Raw genomic sequence first — 18,229 nt, 5'->3', positions numbered from 1 at the left:
AAAAAGCCAGTAACTGTTACCGTAGAATATGAAAAAAAGCAGGTGATGACTGAGATACGAGAAAAATCAGGAACAGCGTGTGCACGTGTGAGCAGATGCATTACTTGCGACACAAACCCGCTCGAAAAGATGTGCAGTCACCAGGGTGCATGCTCATTTTTAACTCTAGCTACAAAGCCACTGGTTTTTAGTGGTAAGTCTTTAAGTTTGAGCATTACATTAGCAGAGTCAGGGACGTAACAGCAGGACAGCGACAAGGCCCTCAGCAGCATCTGCGCTGGCAGAGAGCACGGAGACACAGCGAGCTGCTCCCCATCCCGCGGCTCCGTAAATAGCCCTGGGCTCGCTCCGCACGGAGCCACGCGAACAGCCGCCGACTCCCCTGCGGAGCCCCGGCAACCCTGCGGGGGCACACGCACACCCCCGGCTTGCTGCCTGCCTCCGCTGGGCAAAAAGTCAGGCAGCCTTTCGCTTTGTTTCAGGAAAACGCGGGGAATTACAGAAAAGGAGTAAGAAGGCATTAGAAAACACTGGCTGGCAAGTGTTATAGCGCAGTCGAGCTAGAGCGCTAAAAAGGAAATCCACTCGGGGCATAAGCTCAGCATTTTCTAGATGCTGCAGCGATTACACTGCTGCATTTGCCGCACAGCGGCACAGCGATGGCAGAGCCTCCCCGGCGGCTGCAGCTGCGGTCGGAGCGGGTTCTCCGGCAGGTCCCGCCGAAGCCGGGCTCGGTGCCGCCGTGCTCCCCCTCCACACTCCGGCCAGCGCGCAGCGAGGCCGTGGGGACGCAGAAACGCTCCGCCGAGCAGGACGCCCACGTGCCAGAGCTGTTACAAGACAGTCGATTCTCCGCACGGTTGCTTTTCGCGTTGCCCCCGTTGCTTTTCTGCATTGCACCCCTGGCATTAAGCCACTCGATGCGCTACGCTGCCGGGGGACTGGAAACGAGAAAGCACCGCTCGGAGAAATCATGGGTTTCCTGCTCTTAGGGACAACTCGTGGTGCTACAAAACCAGTTTAGAAACCCCAGAGTGCTGTTAGGGCTTTCATGCCTCCTAACAGTGGAAAAACAGGACGGTAATGGGCATCTGTTCACAGGACAGGACTTCGCAGGTGCAATGCAAAACGCCAGGCAGCCCCGTCCGGTGAGGCTTGGTGCGCCGCACGCGGGGTCAGCGCAGCGCCCGGCCCCACGAGAGGCTGCTGCCGCACGGGGCAGCTCCCCTCCGCTCCGCCACGGCTCCCGGCACGGCTCCGCCACGGCTCCCGGCAGCCCCGGGGATTATCGCTTCTTGGGCCAACAACATTCGCAACTGGAGAGAAGCAAGTTCCAGCACGGATTCCTGTTTGACATAACCAACTCTTTAACAGACCCCAAACTGAACGGTTGCGGCATTCCTGAGCGCTAGGAAGCATCCCTGGAAAGGCGCCCGGATTCAGCCTTGCATGGTTACGGTTTACACGTTCACCAACGCTCCCTTACTGCAAGCGGAAAAAAGAGACACAAGCAAAATGTAGCAGAAGTAAATTGACATACTGTATTTATTGCACAAATTTCCCCTAAAATTGGGAATGGTTATTATAATACAAGTGCACATCTTGGGAAATATATACAAAAACAGAAGAGATAACAAGTATGTACATTTTACCCAGCATTTTACAAGTACCACCATCTAAATAATTTAGAGAAAGCAAAAAATTGTCATAAAATATCTATAATAACTAATAGGGAAAACATATGCAAGGTGTAAAATCCTTTCTTTTAAATATTTTTTTTTGTTCTTAGCAGCCCAGTGTTTGCCAATTGCAACAAAAAATTTTTTTCTGATTTGTGTGACTAGTACACTTAGTTTTCAGCCAGAAAATTAAGACATATTAATGGAGATTGGGAATAGTGGAAAACAGAAATCAAACACATTAATTTCCTATTCACATAAAACAATCGTGATATACTTTCTAAAAGTCAATGCTATAGCCCTGTAAAAGATCCCTTTTTGTATTATTTCACAGACAGACGTGTACCACATCGTTCGCGTACCCCAAGAGTTAACTTACGGAAAACCTCCCCGTCGTGCTCCACTCCTGTTCGCACCGCGACAGCGATCCCGCTCGCGAGGGGGCCGTGCCAGTGGCTCGGGCGCCGGCGGCCGCGGGAACCCGCTCGGGGCGGACGAGGAGGAAGCCGCATCCGCGCCTAGGACCGACCGAACAAACCATCTCGCGGGAACGCGCTGGCGGGGCTGCTGGGCAGCAGACGGCAGAGAAGGATTCCTCCGAACGACTGTTTTCTTCCCTCTCCCTCCCCAGTTAACACTAGCTTCCAGCTGTGCACGGGCATCTCCCTCCCGAGAGTCGGCTCCGTGCAAAGCAACGCCCGCCGCTCACCTCGTCGCGGTTAAACGGAGGAGGACAAAATCCCTTCCGTAACACCGCGTGACGAGCGCAGCCCCGCGAGGCGCCGGGATTGGGCTGCGGAGCCCCCGACGCCTCTTGGCACACGCTGGCGCCGAGCGCGGATTCACCCCCCGGGGCCGGCGGCAGGCGCGCGCCCTCGGCACCTGCTGATCACGGCCGCGGCGCCGGCACCCGGCCGCACTGCACTAACACGAGCGGGTCGCGACTGCAAATATACGTACAGTGTTCGGAACGGTAACTAGTGGCTATATAACGTACTATAGCAAAGAGTTAAAAATTCGTATTCAGAGCTCAATCCCGTATTTCACTAAAAATGTGTTTATAGAACCGGGCCCCTGCATTTTGTGCTCATTCCACAAGTCAGATGTAGTATAATCGTGCGGTAGAGGGAGGACGGGGCAGAAACGCGTCCCTAGCTCACATTATTAAACACAAGTTTCTCCCCTGCAGCAGTCAGCAATAGATTTTATACACAAAAGCGTTCCCAATGGCACTGCCTGTACTGAAGTTTGGTTCACTTGCTAATGGAGACTCAGTGCTACATGGCGAACGGTGAGGGTTTGCCCACGCAGCTCTTTCCTGGAAGAGTCTTACGTTACAGCTTTTAAATATGACTGAAAAAGCCACGGGGTGAAACCCTGGCCAAGCGAAGGAGAGTTTTGTCATCGACAGCAGTGGGGCAGGGATCTCTCCTGCTGTTTTCAAGTTCATCAAATGGTTAAAACAGGCCTGTATTTAACACAACTCTGCAAGCAACAAGAGCAGGCGTGCCGTGTTATTGAAACGATGATTACAGAAGGAGATGTTTAGAGAATGGTTTATATAGTTTAGTGACCAAGTATCTCCTACTTTTATTGTGGATAACCCATGAATTGCAATATACTGAATGCAGTCGATGAAAACAGAATCTGAAATTAGCAACATTAATTGGCTGCTAGGACAAATAAGCAAAGAAAAGCCTGTAATGAAGTGTCCAGTTAAACTGAGGTAGTAGAGCCTTTGAAAACGTAATCCACCTACCACTGTATATTTACATTACTTACACCAGATTGGTTCCATCAGCTATTCTTACAACTATTGTATATACAATGACAAAACAGCGATGGCTGAGTAAAGGAGAAATGCTGAGAACAAAATAAACAACATTTCCTGCTGGTAATTACACAAGTGAGTAGAAAAGGGATTAGAGTCTTCTGCATCAAGGGTGTATTTTGTCAAAAAATAATTTTGATATTACTATACTATGGTGTAATCAGTGTTCATTTTTTGTAGAATGGTTTTAAAAAATATATCAATTAGTTACCTGAGCAATTAAGGGTCATATTCTATGTGTTTTTTCCCCAATGCTTTGGTACAATTACTTCTAGCTCATTATTTCAATAGCTGACTGGCTGCTGTAAAAAGAATATGATGCTGCAAGAACACTACAGACCATAAAAAAGTTAGAGGTAATAGTCATGCCGTTGTGGGGACCCTTGGGGAAGTTTCAGGCAACGTTCTCGCTTTAGGGTTTTGTTTTTTACATTTTGATTAAGTTCTGAAAGAAAAGCTTCACTTAGTATAAAGCAACATTTAAACATTATAAACATTTAATACTGGTTACAACATCAGGCCAAGAAAGGGAAAGAGAATCTCATTTGCTAGTTTGTCCGTTGGCCTCTTCCTCCACCCTCCCTGTGCCCCCACCCCTCCGCTATTCCCTCTCTCCAGGAGAAAGATTATAAATAAACTTTGGAGCTGAGTGTCATTAATAAGCTTTTTACAAAACAAAACAAAAAAATCCCCAAACCCCTGTTCTTCCTCTGGGAAGTATCCAGAATTTGACTATTACATGAAAAAGTAGAAGTTGTTTACAAATCACTGCAGCTCGAGAATTGAAGATCTTAACAGGAGCCTAATCAGCACAAGCCAGTCTGCAGGCAGCTGCTGCCTTCTCCTGTTAAATTTATAATTGGCGATAGCATGATATATTTCCCAAAGTAGTTTTTCCTTGCGTTCCCAAATATAAATTACAGTTAGCCATTGTGGCAGAAACTGATAAAAAAGGCAGATCTTCAGCTTTTGCTAAAATCTTGGATTTTCTCTGCTTGGAATCTCAGGCTTATCCACTTTTCTTTTTTCCTTTCTTTATCCTTTTTTATAAATGGCCACGTGGGAGAGGAAAAGTCTCCAAACGTTTGCATAATGTGCAGTCATATATGGAGATGCTGCAGCTCAGCGAGCAGTTTGTTTCCCTTGCTTCCAAGAGAAAGGAGCCAGAACAAGTTGCCTTCCATTTTGCTTCCAGGGAAAAAAAGTCACGGCTGTGCCCTCTGGCATTTTAAAGTAGTATCTGGGCAACGTACGGCGAGTGAGTGCTTGCTACAGCTGCCAGCAAAGGGAGGTCACTGGATTCAATCCTGAAAGGAAGCACAAGAGTCACACTGAAGCCATCCCCGGCCGGAGCGGGGCTGAACACGCGCGTTAGCGACCGCATCGCCCCCTGGACGGGGACCGTGCGAAGACCCGAGCGGCAGCACGTTCTTCAGGCAAAATTAAAGCTGTTAAATTATTAAAGTATTATTAAATTAAAGTATTTCTCTGCTAACGCCGCCCTGCCAGCTGGGTTACAAACTCCATCCGCCGGACTGTTTTTAACATTCGCCCCAGACATGCCAGCTTGGAGGGACGCGGGACAAGTCAGCAGCGCCGACGCCGCGCTCCGCTCCCACCTGCCCGCTTCCCACCCCCCCCCCCCCGACGGGGCCAGCGAACCGGCGGGACAACAGCTCGAGGGGGGAAAAGCAGCGAATCCTTCCTGCCCGCTAGGCAAAGGGAGCGCTGGCAGGAGCAGGGGGACGAGGCCGCACCGTTTCGCAGCTCCCACGGAGGCGCCGGGGCGGCACGGCAGTTCGCCCCACGCAGCTGCCCCCCCCCGGCCCCCGGCTCCACCGGGGCTCCGGGCGCCTTCCTGCTCGGCTGCAGCACAGCGCCGTACTCGGAGCCTTCCCGCAAACGCCCCTCGAAGGGCTGCTCTGCCTGTGCCCCGCACCCGGAGGGGTGTCACGGGCCTTGCAGGACCCAGCGGGTGTTTGCTGCCACGCAGGGAAAAGCCAGCCTGGAGGAACCAGGCGCCCCACGTCATTCAGTGATTTCTGACCGACGAAGGGACGATCCTGACGAGCCCTGGAGCGCCGAGCCCCTTCCTGCCAGGAGGGAATGGGGAAAGGCCGGGGCATCCTCGAGATCGAGCACTGGCTACGGAGCAGCCCGCAGCCGCGGGTGATTTCCAGCCCCGGCGCGGCGGGTTTGCACCGGGCAGCCCAGGCGGTGAACGTACCCCAGCACCATGCCCAGCTCCTTGACGTGAACTCTCATCTGGCCCTTGAGATATTCAGAGAGCATCTTGCTTTTGAAGTACAGCTCCTGCAGCCGGTCCTCCAGGTGCATAACACACTAGAAAGCAGAGAAGGACGTCGCGTCAGGGCCAAGACGCAGCGCTGCACCCGAACCGCACCTGGCGCCAAGCCAAGCAGAACAGACCCGTACAGCCATCGCCGCCTCCTCGGCTGCGTCTAGGTGAATAGTTATTTAGTTATTAGCAATTTGTTCTTCGCTGGCAAGATTCCCACTTTGGAGCAGAAGTTTTTGATTGCACGTTAAATCAGAATTAATGAGACAGCTGTCTTGATTACAGAGCGGTGCTTAAAGGGACGGCTCAGACAGCGACGGCAGTGGATGCACCGGCTACTGCCGTTGTGGCCAGGGGCAAGTAAACTAGGCAGAAGCTTACAAAACGTTAACCTACAAAGCGAAAGGATGCTTTAAGAACATAGCTCTCTTGATTTTCATTCATACTTACAAAGTTTGGAGATAAATTATGCTTGTAAAGCTGAAGAGTGGAATGAAGCAGGTTGGAGACGAGACTAGAGACTAACACTTCTTTTCCCAGCTTGTTATCAATCATTCGTCTCTGGCTACTGGCCACTTGCACCGTCCATTTATCCGTGTCTGCAATAATGCAGACAGCTTCTGCAATCGGTTCATCCAGGACAGGATGCTAGAAACAAAAAATTACCAGCACAAGCCTGAGAATGACAAATGACAACGGTCTGTTTACAAAACGTTGCCATCCTGGATAGCCAGGACAGCGTCCTGACGCTGCCTCACTTAAACTACGGCAACGTTTGCTGGGAATTGCATTCAAACCCTTAAAAGCAGAGCTTGGTTTTAAATGAGGCAGAGTCTTAGAAGGATAGTCACTATTTCACATTTTCTTCCAAGCTTGAAAGTGTGTCACTGGCTGATGGTTTTATCTTTTGATACTTGATACAAAGAGTTCTGACTGAATATGGGTAAGATAAAAATGAACATGTATTAAAAGTATATTTTAAACCCCTAAAACTAGAAGCACCAAAAATCTCACTTGCTTTTCAGCATGGCTGTGTTAATGAGGTCGGGTTCATTCCCATTTGTCACTGTTTTTCCTTTACAGGAGGACCAGCAGAGGGAGTAAACCACTAACTAAACCACTCAACTCTTCCATTCCCGTCAAGTAGTGTTTCAAGTCCTCTTTAAAGCCATGAAGGTTTGGGGGTTTTTTTCCTCCAAAAAGGGAGTATTTGGAACCCACGGTCCTTTCCCTGATACACCTTTGGGCCGAGCTCCTAGAAAGCATCTCTTTCCAGAGAGTCTCACTTCATGCAGGGCCAGGGTGCTGTATTATCTTACTTGAAAGTCAGCATATAAAATCTTGCATGGTCCTTTTTTGCACCCTCTCAGTCTTTGACTCTTGTAGCTAAGCGCAAGTCTCCTGGTGGGAACGCACCGCCATCAGGCGATACTCCGGACACATCTGCTCCATAGCAGCAGCTACCTCGCACTGCTGCCTCTGGTGCTTGAACTTCGACTACGCTTCACAAATGGCTTAAAGCAAAACTCCCCCAAACCAGACACGCAGGGTGGCTCCGTGAGTGAAACTCCACCTCCCAGGGTTGCGTGCGAGGAAAGGGGATAGATAGCTTGGGGAACAGCCACGGAGATGGTAGCTGTGCCGACCGCACAAGGAGAGATGCACGTCGCTAACTCGGGAGCTATGGAAGAAGGGGCCAGTGCAGAGGATCCACGGGGAGCTCTCGGAGAAAGCGCTCAGCAGCCTGGGCTTGGTCTCTCCTCACTCCCTTGGGAACAGACTAGAGGGGAGCAGAAACATACTTTTCCGGGACAGCTGGTACCCTTTGCCCCTCTCGGTGTTTTCCACTCATTTTCTGAGAGCTAGAAAAGGGGTAGGAAATAATGCACTTCCCAACCATACCCCAATTCGTCTCCAGAAAAGATTCAGTGGGCAAGAGCAGAATTCCTGCAGGCACAAGAAGTGCACTTATCTTCATACCAGTCTCTCTTTTCCCCACAAAGTCAGCGCTATTGGACACTTCGCTTACACTCCCGAAAAAGAAGGAAGGTCCCTGCAGCACTGAGCACTCCTGATGGCTTCTCCACAGAGAACGCGTTGTGCCCCACAAGAAGCAGCGCGGTGGTTAGACACGCGTGGAAAGGGGAAAGGAACCGAGGGAGCAATGGGCGCCTCAGCGCAACCACTGTACCAAGACGACGTGCCCAGGAAGAGACATGCAGCAACCTCAATGTTTAGTCTGAACGTCACTCCACGCCTGGGGCATGCCACCATCAGCGGGCTGCAATGTCTACGAGAGACTAACTTCTCTAAGGTTCAGCACCAGGATCTGTCTTCCCAAGGGCACGAGCCTCTCACAAGTGGCTTCAGTGGGAGTCTAAGTTGCACTGCGAATCTGGAGCCACGCAAAATTAACCACGCTTTTCAGATATATTAATTGAGAAAGGAGAAAAGAATTGGTGACCTGGGACAGGGAAACCTGAAGAGAGCTGTGACAGTAAATATTTTCATTTCCTTCATGTTTGTTGATTCAAAAACATTTGCCTTTCCCTACTGTGAGAAATACATTTACCAAATATAGCTTAATTACCTGCACAGCATGCGACAAATCTGACACCAAACAGTGTCTCAGCTTTTCATCACTTCCTATTCCTTGCAAAACAAAGTCAGGGACGTATGATGAACAGTAGCCACCTAGTAAGGATCTTCCAAAATTGGCAATACTGGGCTGGACAGAGTTCACTTCAACTAATTTTGACCTGCAAGAAAGGAATATCACGGAGATATACAACAGAAAACACCAAATTCAGCTTACAGAGAGGTTGCATTTTCACATTTATTTTATCTCCTCTATCTTCCATTCAAGCAGTTTTTAAAAAGAAACATTTTCAAGTCAGCTTTCACAGTCAGCCCACTGTGGAAGAAAAGGATTTGAGCAAAGATGGCAATGCACAAATAATATTTTTTTCCAGACGACTGATCTCTCTATATTCTTTTACAACCAACAAGCTCAAGACACACTTTTCCAACCACTGATGCCAAGTTAGGCTACATTCCTCCAAACATGTGACATGAGAAGAGGTTGTACCTTTTGGAATCTAACTGCTGCATAGTACTTACCCAGGAAAAGGAATCTCATATTCTTCTGCCCAGTCTTCTTGCTCTCCTCCATAGTAGTTACTGCTTGGTCTAGTTAGATCATGACCTGTATCCTCACTTTCGCTGTCACCCAGGGCACTATCTGAGCTCTCATTTCTCGGAATGTCCCAATCGATTCCTGGGGCGACTTTTTTCTCTACGTTTTTTCTATCCCCATGGGGGACACGAATAGAGATTTTGTCTCTTTGGTCCTGCTCAGAAAAGCAGTTTTTGTAGGTCTCCTGTCGAACAGAGTCCATAAACTTACAAAATTCACTGGGCGGTTTGCTAGTCTTTGTACACAGCTTTTTAGAAAAGTCTAAGCTACTGCTGTGAGCAAGAAGGTCTGTAGCTGCTTGCCCTGGAATATCATCAATAGTCCGGGTTTCAATTGAACTGTCATCAGTAAAATATTCATCAAACAGACTCATGCTCTCAGCATTGTATGGATTTGGATTCCAGCTCTGATGTTCACTAGCAACTTGAGGAAAGGGTTCAGCTGTCCCACAGTCTCTATTTTGGTCCTCAACAGTTTGTTTAGCTTCACAGTTCTGATCAGCAGACACTCCTTCCTCCGTTGCTGGCTGGCTGTGATGCCTAGCAATTTGTTCCACTACTGCTTGACTTCTGAGTTCGATGTCTGAATCAGGCGACATGGAATCTCCAATGAGGAAAGTCACCTTTGTCTGAGCTTCGGCAGCACTGCAAGGAAAGGCATCACAGAAGAGCTTATCTGGAGGCTTCTTTTCCACAGCTATACCGGGTGACCTTGTCGCACTGACGGCCTGGCTGCTGGATTCCAGCGAGTCTTCATTCCTCCACGCATTTGCTGTTGGCTCTAAACCAGATTCTGTCAAGACACATTTTTCTGGTGAAGCTGACCCTGTGCAGACTACAGTCTCTAGTTTAGCATCCAGGCAGGTTCTCGGTTGCTGAACATCAAGAGTATCTTCCTGGCAATCATTAGAAACAACAGTTCTGTTCTCATCTGAAGATGTTTCCAGCTCCACCTTAGGAGTGTTTTGTGCATCTTCTCTCTCTTGCTGTGAAACACCTTCTGTGTTTTGTGCAAGGGCAATCGGACATTTGCAATATTTACAGCTACAGTTAGGAGTTCTCATTTCTTCAGACTCCCATGGTAGCAAGTTGCCCCTGTTCTTGTGCATTGTGACAAGCACGTATTCAGATTCTTCTACTTCTCCTTTCTCCAGCGTGGTCGTTATAACAGTTCCAGGCATGACAATGGCTTCATCTTCCCCGTTTTCTAGAAGGTGCGTCTCTTGAAGCTCAGAGCATCTGATGAAGTAAGTGAGGAAATAAAGCAATCTCTGTACTAGGTCATGCCTTTTGCCGACCACAACTGTTTTTGCTAATCTCACAGGTGATCCAATAGCCCCATACAAGTCACCTAGAATAGGAAATAAAAGAGAGACAAGTATTTTTCATCTTTAGAATAAATCATGCTTCAAACAGACAATATTGTGAACAAAACTTGAACAAGCTTTCAAAGACCAGGTCTACAACAGGAAAAAACTGAAGCAGAAGAGCGAGGACGGCTGCGCTGGTATTTTGTTTTTAATACATAGAATCCTAATGATGCTGTTGGTATCGTATGTAAGATGACCCGCTGGTCAGGGAGACATCTGATCTCACATATTAGGGAGTATTCACACCACCTAACTTCAGTCCCCAGCTTTAGAGGCTGGACTCCTAGGTTCCTTATATAGTCATGGGAGAGAGGAGGCATCTGCTCTGAATTACCTTGGATAGTCTGGAAACTGGGCTGAACTTTTAACTACCAAGGAAAGCTGTAAGAAGAAGCAAACCTATGCCAAGACCAAAGGCAAAAAGGGGCAGTGGGGATGTAGAGGTGAAGCCAACTTTTCTCTTGCCTCCGATTGAGCCCTACTACGGGTTGGATAGGTGGTTTTTGACAGCTTGGAACACCACATTTCAGATCTGCGTATGGAAGAGCCAGTGCTTGTGTTTTATTTTGGAGGTATTAGGGCACTGTGTGAACGCAGGGATGGGGGACAAGGGATGCAAGAGGCACTGAAAACCTGCTTGCAAACAGTGGATCCCTTGAGTCCCATGAGTTTTGGAAAAGTGTCTCCTTGCCAAGTCATTGGCCATCCCTGCCTGTATCAGGACAGGGCAACCTCATAAAACCTTCTGCTCCCTTCCCCAACCAAATTCCATGAGAGCTTGTGTGTAGAGCAGGACAATCTGACCAAAAGTAGGAAGCTCATCTCCTCTCCCCAGCAGCCTTTAGAAGGCAGTATGACCAATGACTCAAGCCACTAGTTTCAAAGGGCTTTGAAACCTTACCCAGGGGCTCTGCCTATTCTTGTTTTCCTGCACTGTGTCATTCCTTGGCTGTTGTACTGACAGTATGTCCATTTCCCGTCAAAAGATGATTTCCTTTATTTGCTCTTCCTAGAATCAGGCTTGTTGATAGCAGCATCCCAAAGAGTAAAAAATGGAGTTTCCTTATTGGGAGAGGACCAGAGAAGGACCAGAGTTCTCCATCACCACCAGGGCAGGTGATCTTAAGAGACCTGCTGTAGATGACTAAAAAGAGGGCTTTATTTTTTGGCTGCCATTTTATAATTGGCACCGCCTTAAGAAATTACATCACGTACAATAAATATTGTACCTGCCTTAAGCTTGCAATGCAGAGTTTTGCCTTGTTTTGAGGAAAAAAGGAGTTTTAACTTGGGAAAAGGAAGTAACATGCATCAGTAAAAGCCACCACGTTCAAACCCATTTATGTAAAGCCATTCCATCGCTTGGAGACGTTTGCCACATACCTAGCTGTGCCCACAGTGGGTTGTAGGGATGAGTTTTGGCCAACATGTCCACGCTCTGGGAAGAGTGCTTTTCCAGGAAGATTCTGATGGGCGGCTGCCCATTTGGCATGACGGTGGGGACCCAGGCCAGGTGGTTAGTCAGGACCGCAGTCAGCAAAGCTGGTAAAAACCTGACAACAAAACACTCTATGTCATTTTTTTTCCCAGGTAGACACACTCAGCATGTTGAAGTGACAGCAATTCTACAACGTGCATGGATCAGAAATACCAGAAACAACCTCACGAGCACAGCAGAGATCGTTCCTTCTGTCTTTCTTCTTTATTTTTTTTTTTGGGGGGGTGGGGGTGGGGGTAAGGCTGTATTCCCCACCCCCAACCCTGCACAGAACACACGTTTAAAGTAAAATGAAATATTTTAAACCTGTGGCCATCTCAGTTCCTCAGTTTGGCAAACATCATGAGACTTCCTATTTTGCAAGCTTTGTATTGTAAAACATCTAAAAAAAAAAGTTAATTTGTTTACTGTGAGAAGAAGGTGGCACTCTGTGGCCTTGCTTACGCGCCAGGTCCAAGCAGCAGATCCCCTCTCCTTAAATCTGTGACTGTCAATGACAAGGGAGGCTAAGCTCTTTGCTACCAAGCCTGTAAAGTAGCTGGTGCCATGTTCTTTTCTGTAACTGATGTGCAATTTAGGCACATACCGTTGCTCCTTTTCAAAAATAAACACCCCCCTCCCAAATTTTGAAATAGCAGCAATAAGCGAAAGGCAGCAATCGCAGGGGCTATCAGCCGGAACAGCGGCATCCTTTCTCAGGCGAAAAGGTTTCACGAGCCACGCGACTAAGCAGAAAAAGCTTCCTGAAAGACGTGAACTTTGCGATTTGCTGCAGCGACGGAGCGTGGATTTGGCTGCCGGGGGGAGAAGGCTTTCCCTCCTCGCCCCGTCCGCGCACCGGCAGATGGTGCTGGCGGCCGCCGTGCCGTGCTCGGGCGCCGGGCGCACGTCCGCCCCGCGGGAAAGCTGCTCCTAGGGGCGCGCAGGCACCGGAGCCCCGCAGCCGAAACGCAGCCCTGCTTCCCCAAAACCGCCCGAGGGAAGGGGAGTTAAAGCTAGGCTGAAACACGGCCTGGGCTTGATTTTCCTCTTGCTTCCACTCTATTTGAAAGGGAGCAAGCAAGCGCACAACCCTTGCAACGTCCCCAAATGCAGGGCCGGGAGCGGCAGGGAGCCACACGCCGGCCGGCGCCGGGCAGGAGGCGCAGCTGTGTCCCGGCCCCTTCCCGGCTGCGCTGAAGCACCTTTCCTTCCCTTAGCAGCTGGCTTTGCATCTCCATTCCCATTCCGGCTTCACGTGTTTGTGCTCATTTTCGGATTTCAGAACAGCCAAACGCTCTAAAACCTTCCCCTGCGCATGCCTTGGGGAAAGAGGATGAAGCGCCGACAAGGGCACGTTTATCAGATCCTACCGAGTTTATCGAGAACAGCTTCCTTCTCAGTTTTTAACAGCTTTGCCCCCGGCTACACCCTGAGGCCATAAAGGCGAGTGTTAACGAAGTGCACAACTTCTTTAGTGGCGTTTTGCAGAAGTCGGGTTTACTAGCAATTTGCGGTCAGACAGTATTACGCACGCGGCTCTTACTGACTGTTTAACCTTGCTCATCATATGATAGCTGATTCTGAAAGGTAGATTAATGCATTTCATAGCATTCCTTTCCAGACATCCACACCCATCATGCGCTTCCTATGGACGTGTTTCAAATGTTTAGCCTTTACTGGGATTCACGGGATTGTGAGGAAGCAGGTGCTCAGCGAGATACCTTATTTCTTTTCCGTTTTAAAACTAACATTTATGGGCTTTTGGATCTTTCTCACTTATTATTATCAGGATTTTAAAAAAAAGTTTTAAAAACTGATTTTAAATAAAAAGGCATGAATAGATATGCATTTAAAAACTAAAATCCACCATACTGGTTTTTAGCAGCATTTTCCATCAAGAAAGTGAACTCCTTCATGAAGCGATGGCAAAGCTGGTTCTTTTCTGGTGTCCCGGACATCATAGTGAGCCAGACGGGTTCCCCAATCCGTGGCATGGTGTAGAGATTGCAAATAGTTGTTCTAAAAAACAAGCAAACAAAACCCAGAAAATTAAACAAAATAACGGGAGGCAGAAATCCCTATTCAGAGACTTTATTGCAACATTTAGTTCCAACTGCTGTTTGTGCCAGAAGGAAACTTTCTCTCATCAACCATTATCCAAATCATGTTGTTCATTAAATTGTACGAATTCACCTTTCCACCTGGGAGAGTTAAACCTCACAGACTCTCCAGGCGCCCAGCTGAGCTGGTCCCAGGCTCAACATTCACTGTCAAAATTCAATAGCTGCCCTGTTCTGAGCGGCGAAGAAACGAACTCTTTTTTCATGTTATTGCCCTGCTCTCTCTCCACTACATTCAAAACATGTAAATCCTCCCTTGTTCTTGCTTAATTTGTGACTAGGGCAATTTTTATGTGCACCTGACTTACCAAAGCGCCTTAACTTTCTGCTTGCTTTAAGAATTGGTACATTCAGTGCCAAATCCATCGAAGTGTGGATTTGTAGAAAAAGGGGACCGGGCTACTTCTTTAGCCTTAAATACACTGTATGAGAGTCAAAGCGCCCCCCCGGTTTCAAGAGCGACGCACCTACCCACATCCGTTTGCTTTTGCAGAGGACAGTAAACGTTGGATTGAAACTCTGGCTCTGCAGTAAAACGCCAGATCAAAATCCCACAGATTACTGTTAAACTCCTCGTCTAACCCAGGTTAGTTTTGTTTTAAATACAACGCCTATGTTATGACGCTGTGGGAACCTACATTTTCATCGCACTCAAAACGTAAGTCACGAAAAAAACAAAGGAAATGACTGATCGATTCAGGTTTCCCGCAGCTCCTGCACCACTTTTTCTAGAAGCATTTTTGCTCTGCAAGACACACAGCTCCGCATCACCCCCAGCAAGTCCTGCCTAGCGCTACCTCTCTCCGGCCGGGTCGGTCCCAGACGCGCGGCCGCTTCCAGCCCGGAGGCAAGGGCTGCGCGCCCGCGATTTCCGTCTCGTTCATCCTCTCCATTTCCATTAAAAACGAAATGCAGGCTGCAACGTTCCCGAGGGTCCAATCGGCCCTGCCTTCCCCAGCAGCTGGATTTTCACACCCCAGGGCAAACCGGAGAAGGGCGAACTCGAGGCGCCGGCCCGCGCGAGGCCTGCCGGGGCTCCGCGTGACACAGCCGTCCCACTGCCCAGGGATCTCGTGGCTCGGCAGCCGCGGGCTCGGGCCGCAGGCGGGATTAGCGGAAGGCGGCTTTCGGCACCCGGCCCGCGGCGCACGTGACGAGGGGCCCAAAGGCAGGGAGAAAGCCCACGTCTCGGGGCTTCAGAGCCACTATCAGCATTTACACGCTGCGGCCACAGCCGACCTTAGAAGCTGAAGATAAAACTAAGAACTTAATGCGAAATAAAGCTTATTGCTGCTGCGCACGGGAACGACCCCAAGCGGAGCCTCTTGCAGCTAAGCGGCGCAACTGTTTTGAAAGAAGAAACTACTTCTATACTGAAACCAGCGTATTAAAATATTTGTTTTCGTTGAAAAGATAGACCGAGTCTTGTGATTCGTTATTTACTATTCTGGTAACCCTGGCTGCATCTGCAACTGATAGTGTTTCCTCCGAGAGCGATCGGATTCGGCTGGCGGGCGGCCAGCAGGCATGTGACTGCAGTAAAGGGAACCCTCAACGCCAGCGCACGGCGCTGGCCCGGCGAGCAAGGGCAAGGATTAACTGCTTCCCAGCTCGGCACACGCGCAGCAACGCTCTCCTTGCTTTTAATAAAAGAAAAAAAGGAAAACTGCAGGGAAGTTAACCAGATTTAAAAAACTAATGACAATTAAAAGTCAGGTCGACCGCCCGCAGCCAAAGCCCCTTCCCTCCGCGCGCCCCCAGCGGCTCCAGCTTCCCCAACCCTCCGCGCACGGCCGCAGCGACGGGCCAGGGAACGTGCAGTCAGCAGCAGGCTCTGCTCCCGCAGAGGGTCCAGCACATTTAGAAGGGTTTAAGCTCGGAAACGCCTCCGGGAGGCCGAGCTTCTGCCCGGAGCGAGGCACCCAGCGGGGACCGGCGGGCCCCCGGGGGAAGCTCTGCAGAAAATAGCTCCACATCTGAAGCAGATTTTGCAGCTTGAAACAAAGCAAAACAAAGCAAAACAAAGCTCGGGCAATAGAAAACGACGGCATGACCCAAAGCCCTCCAGCAAGCTCTCTGGGGGCGCAGGGGCCCCTGAGGCGAGCGAGGAAGAGGAGGGCGGCCGGGCGCCTCCGCTGCCCGCAGCGCCGACCCTGCGTCAGGTGCTCGGCTCTCCACTTCCTCGCGTCAAGCCCCAGGCGCAAACCTCCTCCCGCCTTTGCTCGGTTTTTCAGTTCCGGTTCGAGACGTCTCCCCCTCGCGCTGTGCAAGCCAAGGGAGGCCGACGGCTCCCGTGCCCGCGGCACCCCCGCGCCCCCCTCGGCACAACGCTGCTCGCCCCGGCCGGGTGCCGCGGGACTCGCTTTGCTACTCGGGAACTAGAGTGCAATGACAAATCCTAACTCTCTGCAGGTATTATTTTATTTGGAAAAAGAAAACACCAGTGGTTTGTAAAACTTAGCATGAATTTGCTCCCTCTCCTCGTTCCCTCCTCCTATAGATTTTCTTCCTACAAAGGATGCAGAAAGTGCCTGCAGGAGCGAGGCTCCCCGCGCAGGAGCCCGTGCAGACGCCGGCCCAGGGGCCGTCCCGCAGCCCTGAGCAAAACTCACCGCTCGGTTCACAGCGGCATAAACTGCTTAAAAATCACTGGCAGAAAACAGGATGAAATTTGGCTGCCAGCAGGCGAAGAGAGGTGCTTCCCTAGGCCCGCGTTCAGCGCTTCCTTGCCAGTCGGCATATTTGCCGCACAGGTATTACTCAGCTGCGTAACCAGGATTATCAGTGCACTCCGCCGGCCTCGGGGACTGAGGCAGCCAAAATGTTTATGCAAGTACAGTAGCTTATTTCATAAGTCATGTGTCTGCACATCTGACGGCCAAAGAGAGCTTTAAGCCTCTAAGCCTAGCGTTACTAGCTGAATTCATCAGTGCTTTAGAAAATCAAAAATCGTTTTCAAGTCACTAACGATGCAAGGGCAGACCTGGAGCTGGGCACCCAAGCGAAGGCGAATTTATCGGTAGCATCCGTTTGCCGCCGCGGCCCAGGCCTCCCGACAGCCGCGGGGCAGGCGGCTCCGGCAGCCACTGCCCTCCTCCCTCCTCCGGGACGAGGCAGCCGGGAGGAAAGCGGTGTCGCCCCCCTGCCCCGCCGATTTAAGGCTGTTCTATAAACCTCGCAGGGCCAGCGACGGGCGCATCAGCTCCACGCGAGAACCTCTGCAAGCCTGTTTTGTCCTGCATAAATACGAGGTTAAAATAAGCTTTACTATTTAAAAGGTAGCTTAAATTTTCTCCTTCCGAAAAAGCCTACAATGAGTTAAAACAGCACGGGGTTGTGTTTTAGAAACACCAACCCACTGCAGTCAGCACCCTTCTTCCCTCCAGCAGAATTTGCTAAGAGGGTAGAAACGAAGGCAAGTCTCAGGTTCACCGAAGGACTCAGCCTCCTGACTTCCCCGTGACTCCAGCGGGAAAGCAGACGCCCAAAGAGATAACAGTGGCCTAAATGGGTTTGCTGAAGCGGTGCCAAAACATCTTTGCATCCAGCCTTCAGTATTTAAATACACTTTTTTTCGTATTGCTTCGCTTTCGAAAGCAAGCGGCTCATGCACGTTGCAAAAGCGCTTCCCTTGCTAAGAGGGCAGGTACCGCACCTGAGATGCCGCCGCGGCCCCAGGACCGTACCGGCCCGCGGGGTCAGCCCGGGCCGGGGGCTGCCTGGTTACGGGTCTTTTAATACACTTAGTTAAAAACCAGAATTGCCAAAGTCTGCTGCCTCAGGAAATTAATTTAAATTAAATTACACTGGATTTAATTCACCTCGTTACACTATTAAAGAGTAATATTTATATCACCATGGAAACCTCTGCATAAAACCGGCAGTTACGGATACGCTTCCAGCGGCGGTTACGCAACCTCCGCGTCATGTGAACGATCGCATCTTGCAATGGCCCAGACGAGGAGGCTGCCAACCTCGCAGCGCGGAGCGAGACGGCGTTTTCCTGCTCAGCCTCGTCGCCAGGCCACCAGCAGCCTCCCTGCCCGCGGCTCGGGCTCCGCGCTTCCCCGCCGAACCCCCCTCTCCAAGGAGGAGAAAGCCATCGAGGGGTACTTGGCCCGCGCCAGCACTCCTCAGGCTTATTTTTCCGACACTCGACTCGGAGCACGCTCCCCTCCCACCGCTCTGCGACTGTTTAACTTGGAAGGACAGAGGAGAACGGACAAAGTCCGCCGAACGTGTCCCGAGGGGGAAC

General features: G+C 50.0%; 1 protein-coding gene across 5 annotated transcripts in view; it reads right to left on the bottom strand.

Annotated features, from left to right (window-relative positions):
* Positions 1-1,518: 1,518 nt before the first annotated feature.
* Positions 1,519-18,229, bottom strand: part of FNIP1 (folliculin interacting protein 1) — a 45,813-nt gene continuing 29,102 nt past the window's right edge. For 4 of the 5 annotated variants that reach the window (XM_026063120.1, XM_026063122.1, XM_026063121.1 and 1 more), the window contains 7 exons: positions 13,727-13,873; positions 11,758-11,927; positions 8,930-10,355; positions 8,400-8,568; positions 6,260-6,457; positions 5,738-5,853; positions 1,519-4,817 (listed from right to left, as the gene is read on the bottom strand). In XM_026063120.1, the coding sequence (XP_025918905.1) occupies positions 4,739-4,817; positions 5,738-5,853; positions 6,260-6,457; positions 8,400-8,568; positions 8,930-10,355; positions 11,758-11,927; positions 13,727-13,873 (2,305 nt within the window). In that variant the 3' untranslated portion in view covers positions 1,519-4,738. Of the gene's footprint in view, positions 4,818-5,737; positions 5,854-6,259; positions 6,458-8,399; positions 8,569-8,929; positions 10,356-10,395; positions 11,519-11,757; positions 11,928-13,726; positions 13,874-18,229 lie in introns of those variants that run through there. The other variant, XM_026063124.1, reaches the window with a different exon arrangement.

The sequence above is a fragment of the Apteryx rowi genome, unplaced genomic scaffold (assembly GCF_003343035.1).
Source record: "Apteryx rowi isolate R43461 unplaced genomic scaffold, aptRow1 scaffold_2, whole genome shotgun sequence".
NCBI lineage: Eukaryota > Metazoa > Chordata > Aves > Apterygiformes > Apterygidae > Apteryx > Apteryx rowi.
The sequence above is the reverse complement of the archived record's forward strand: the minus strand, read 5'-3'. Positions and strand labels throughout refer to the sequence as shown.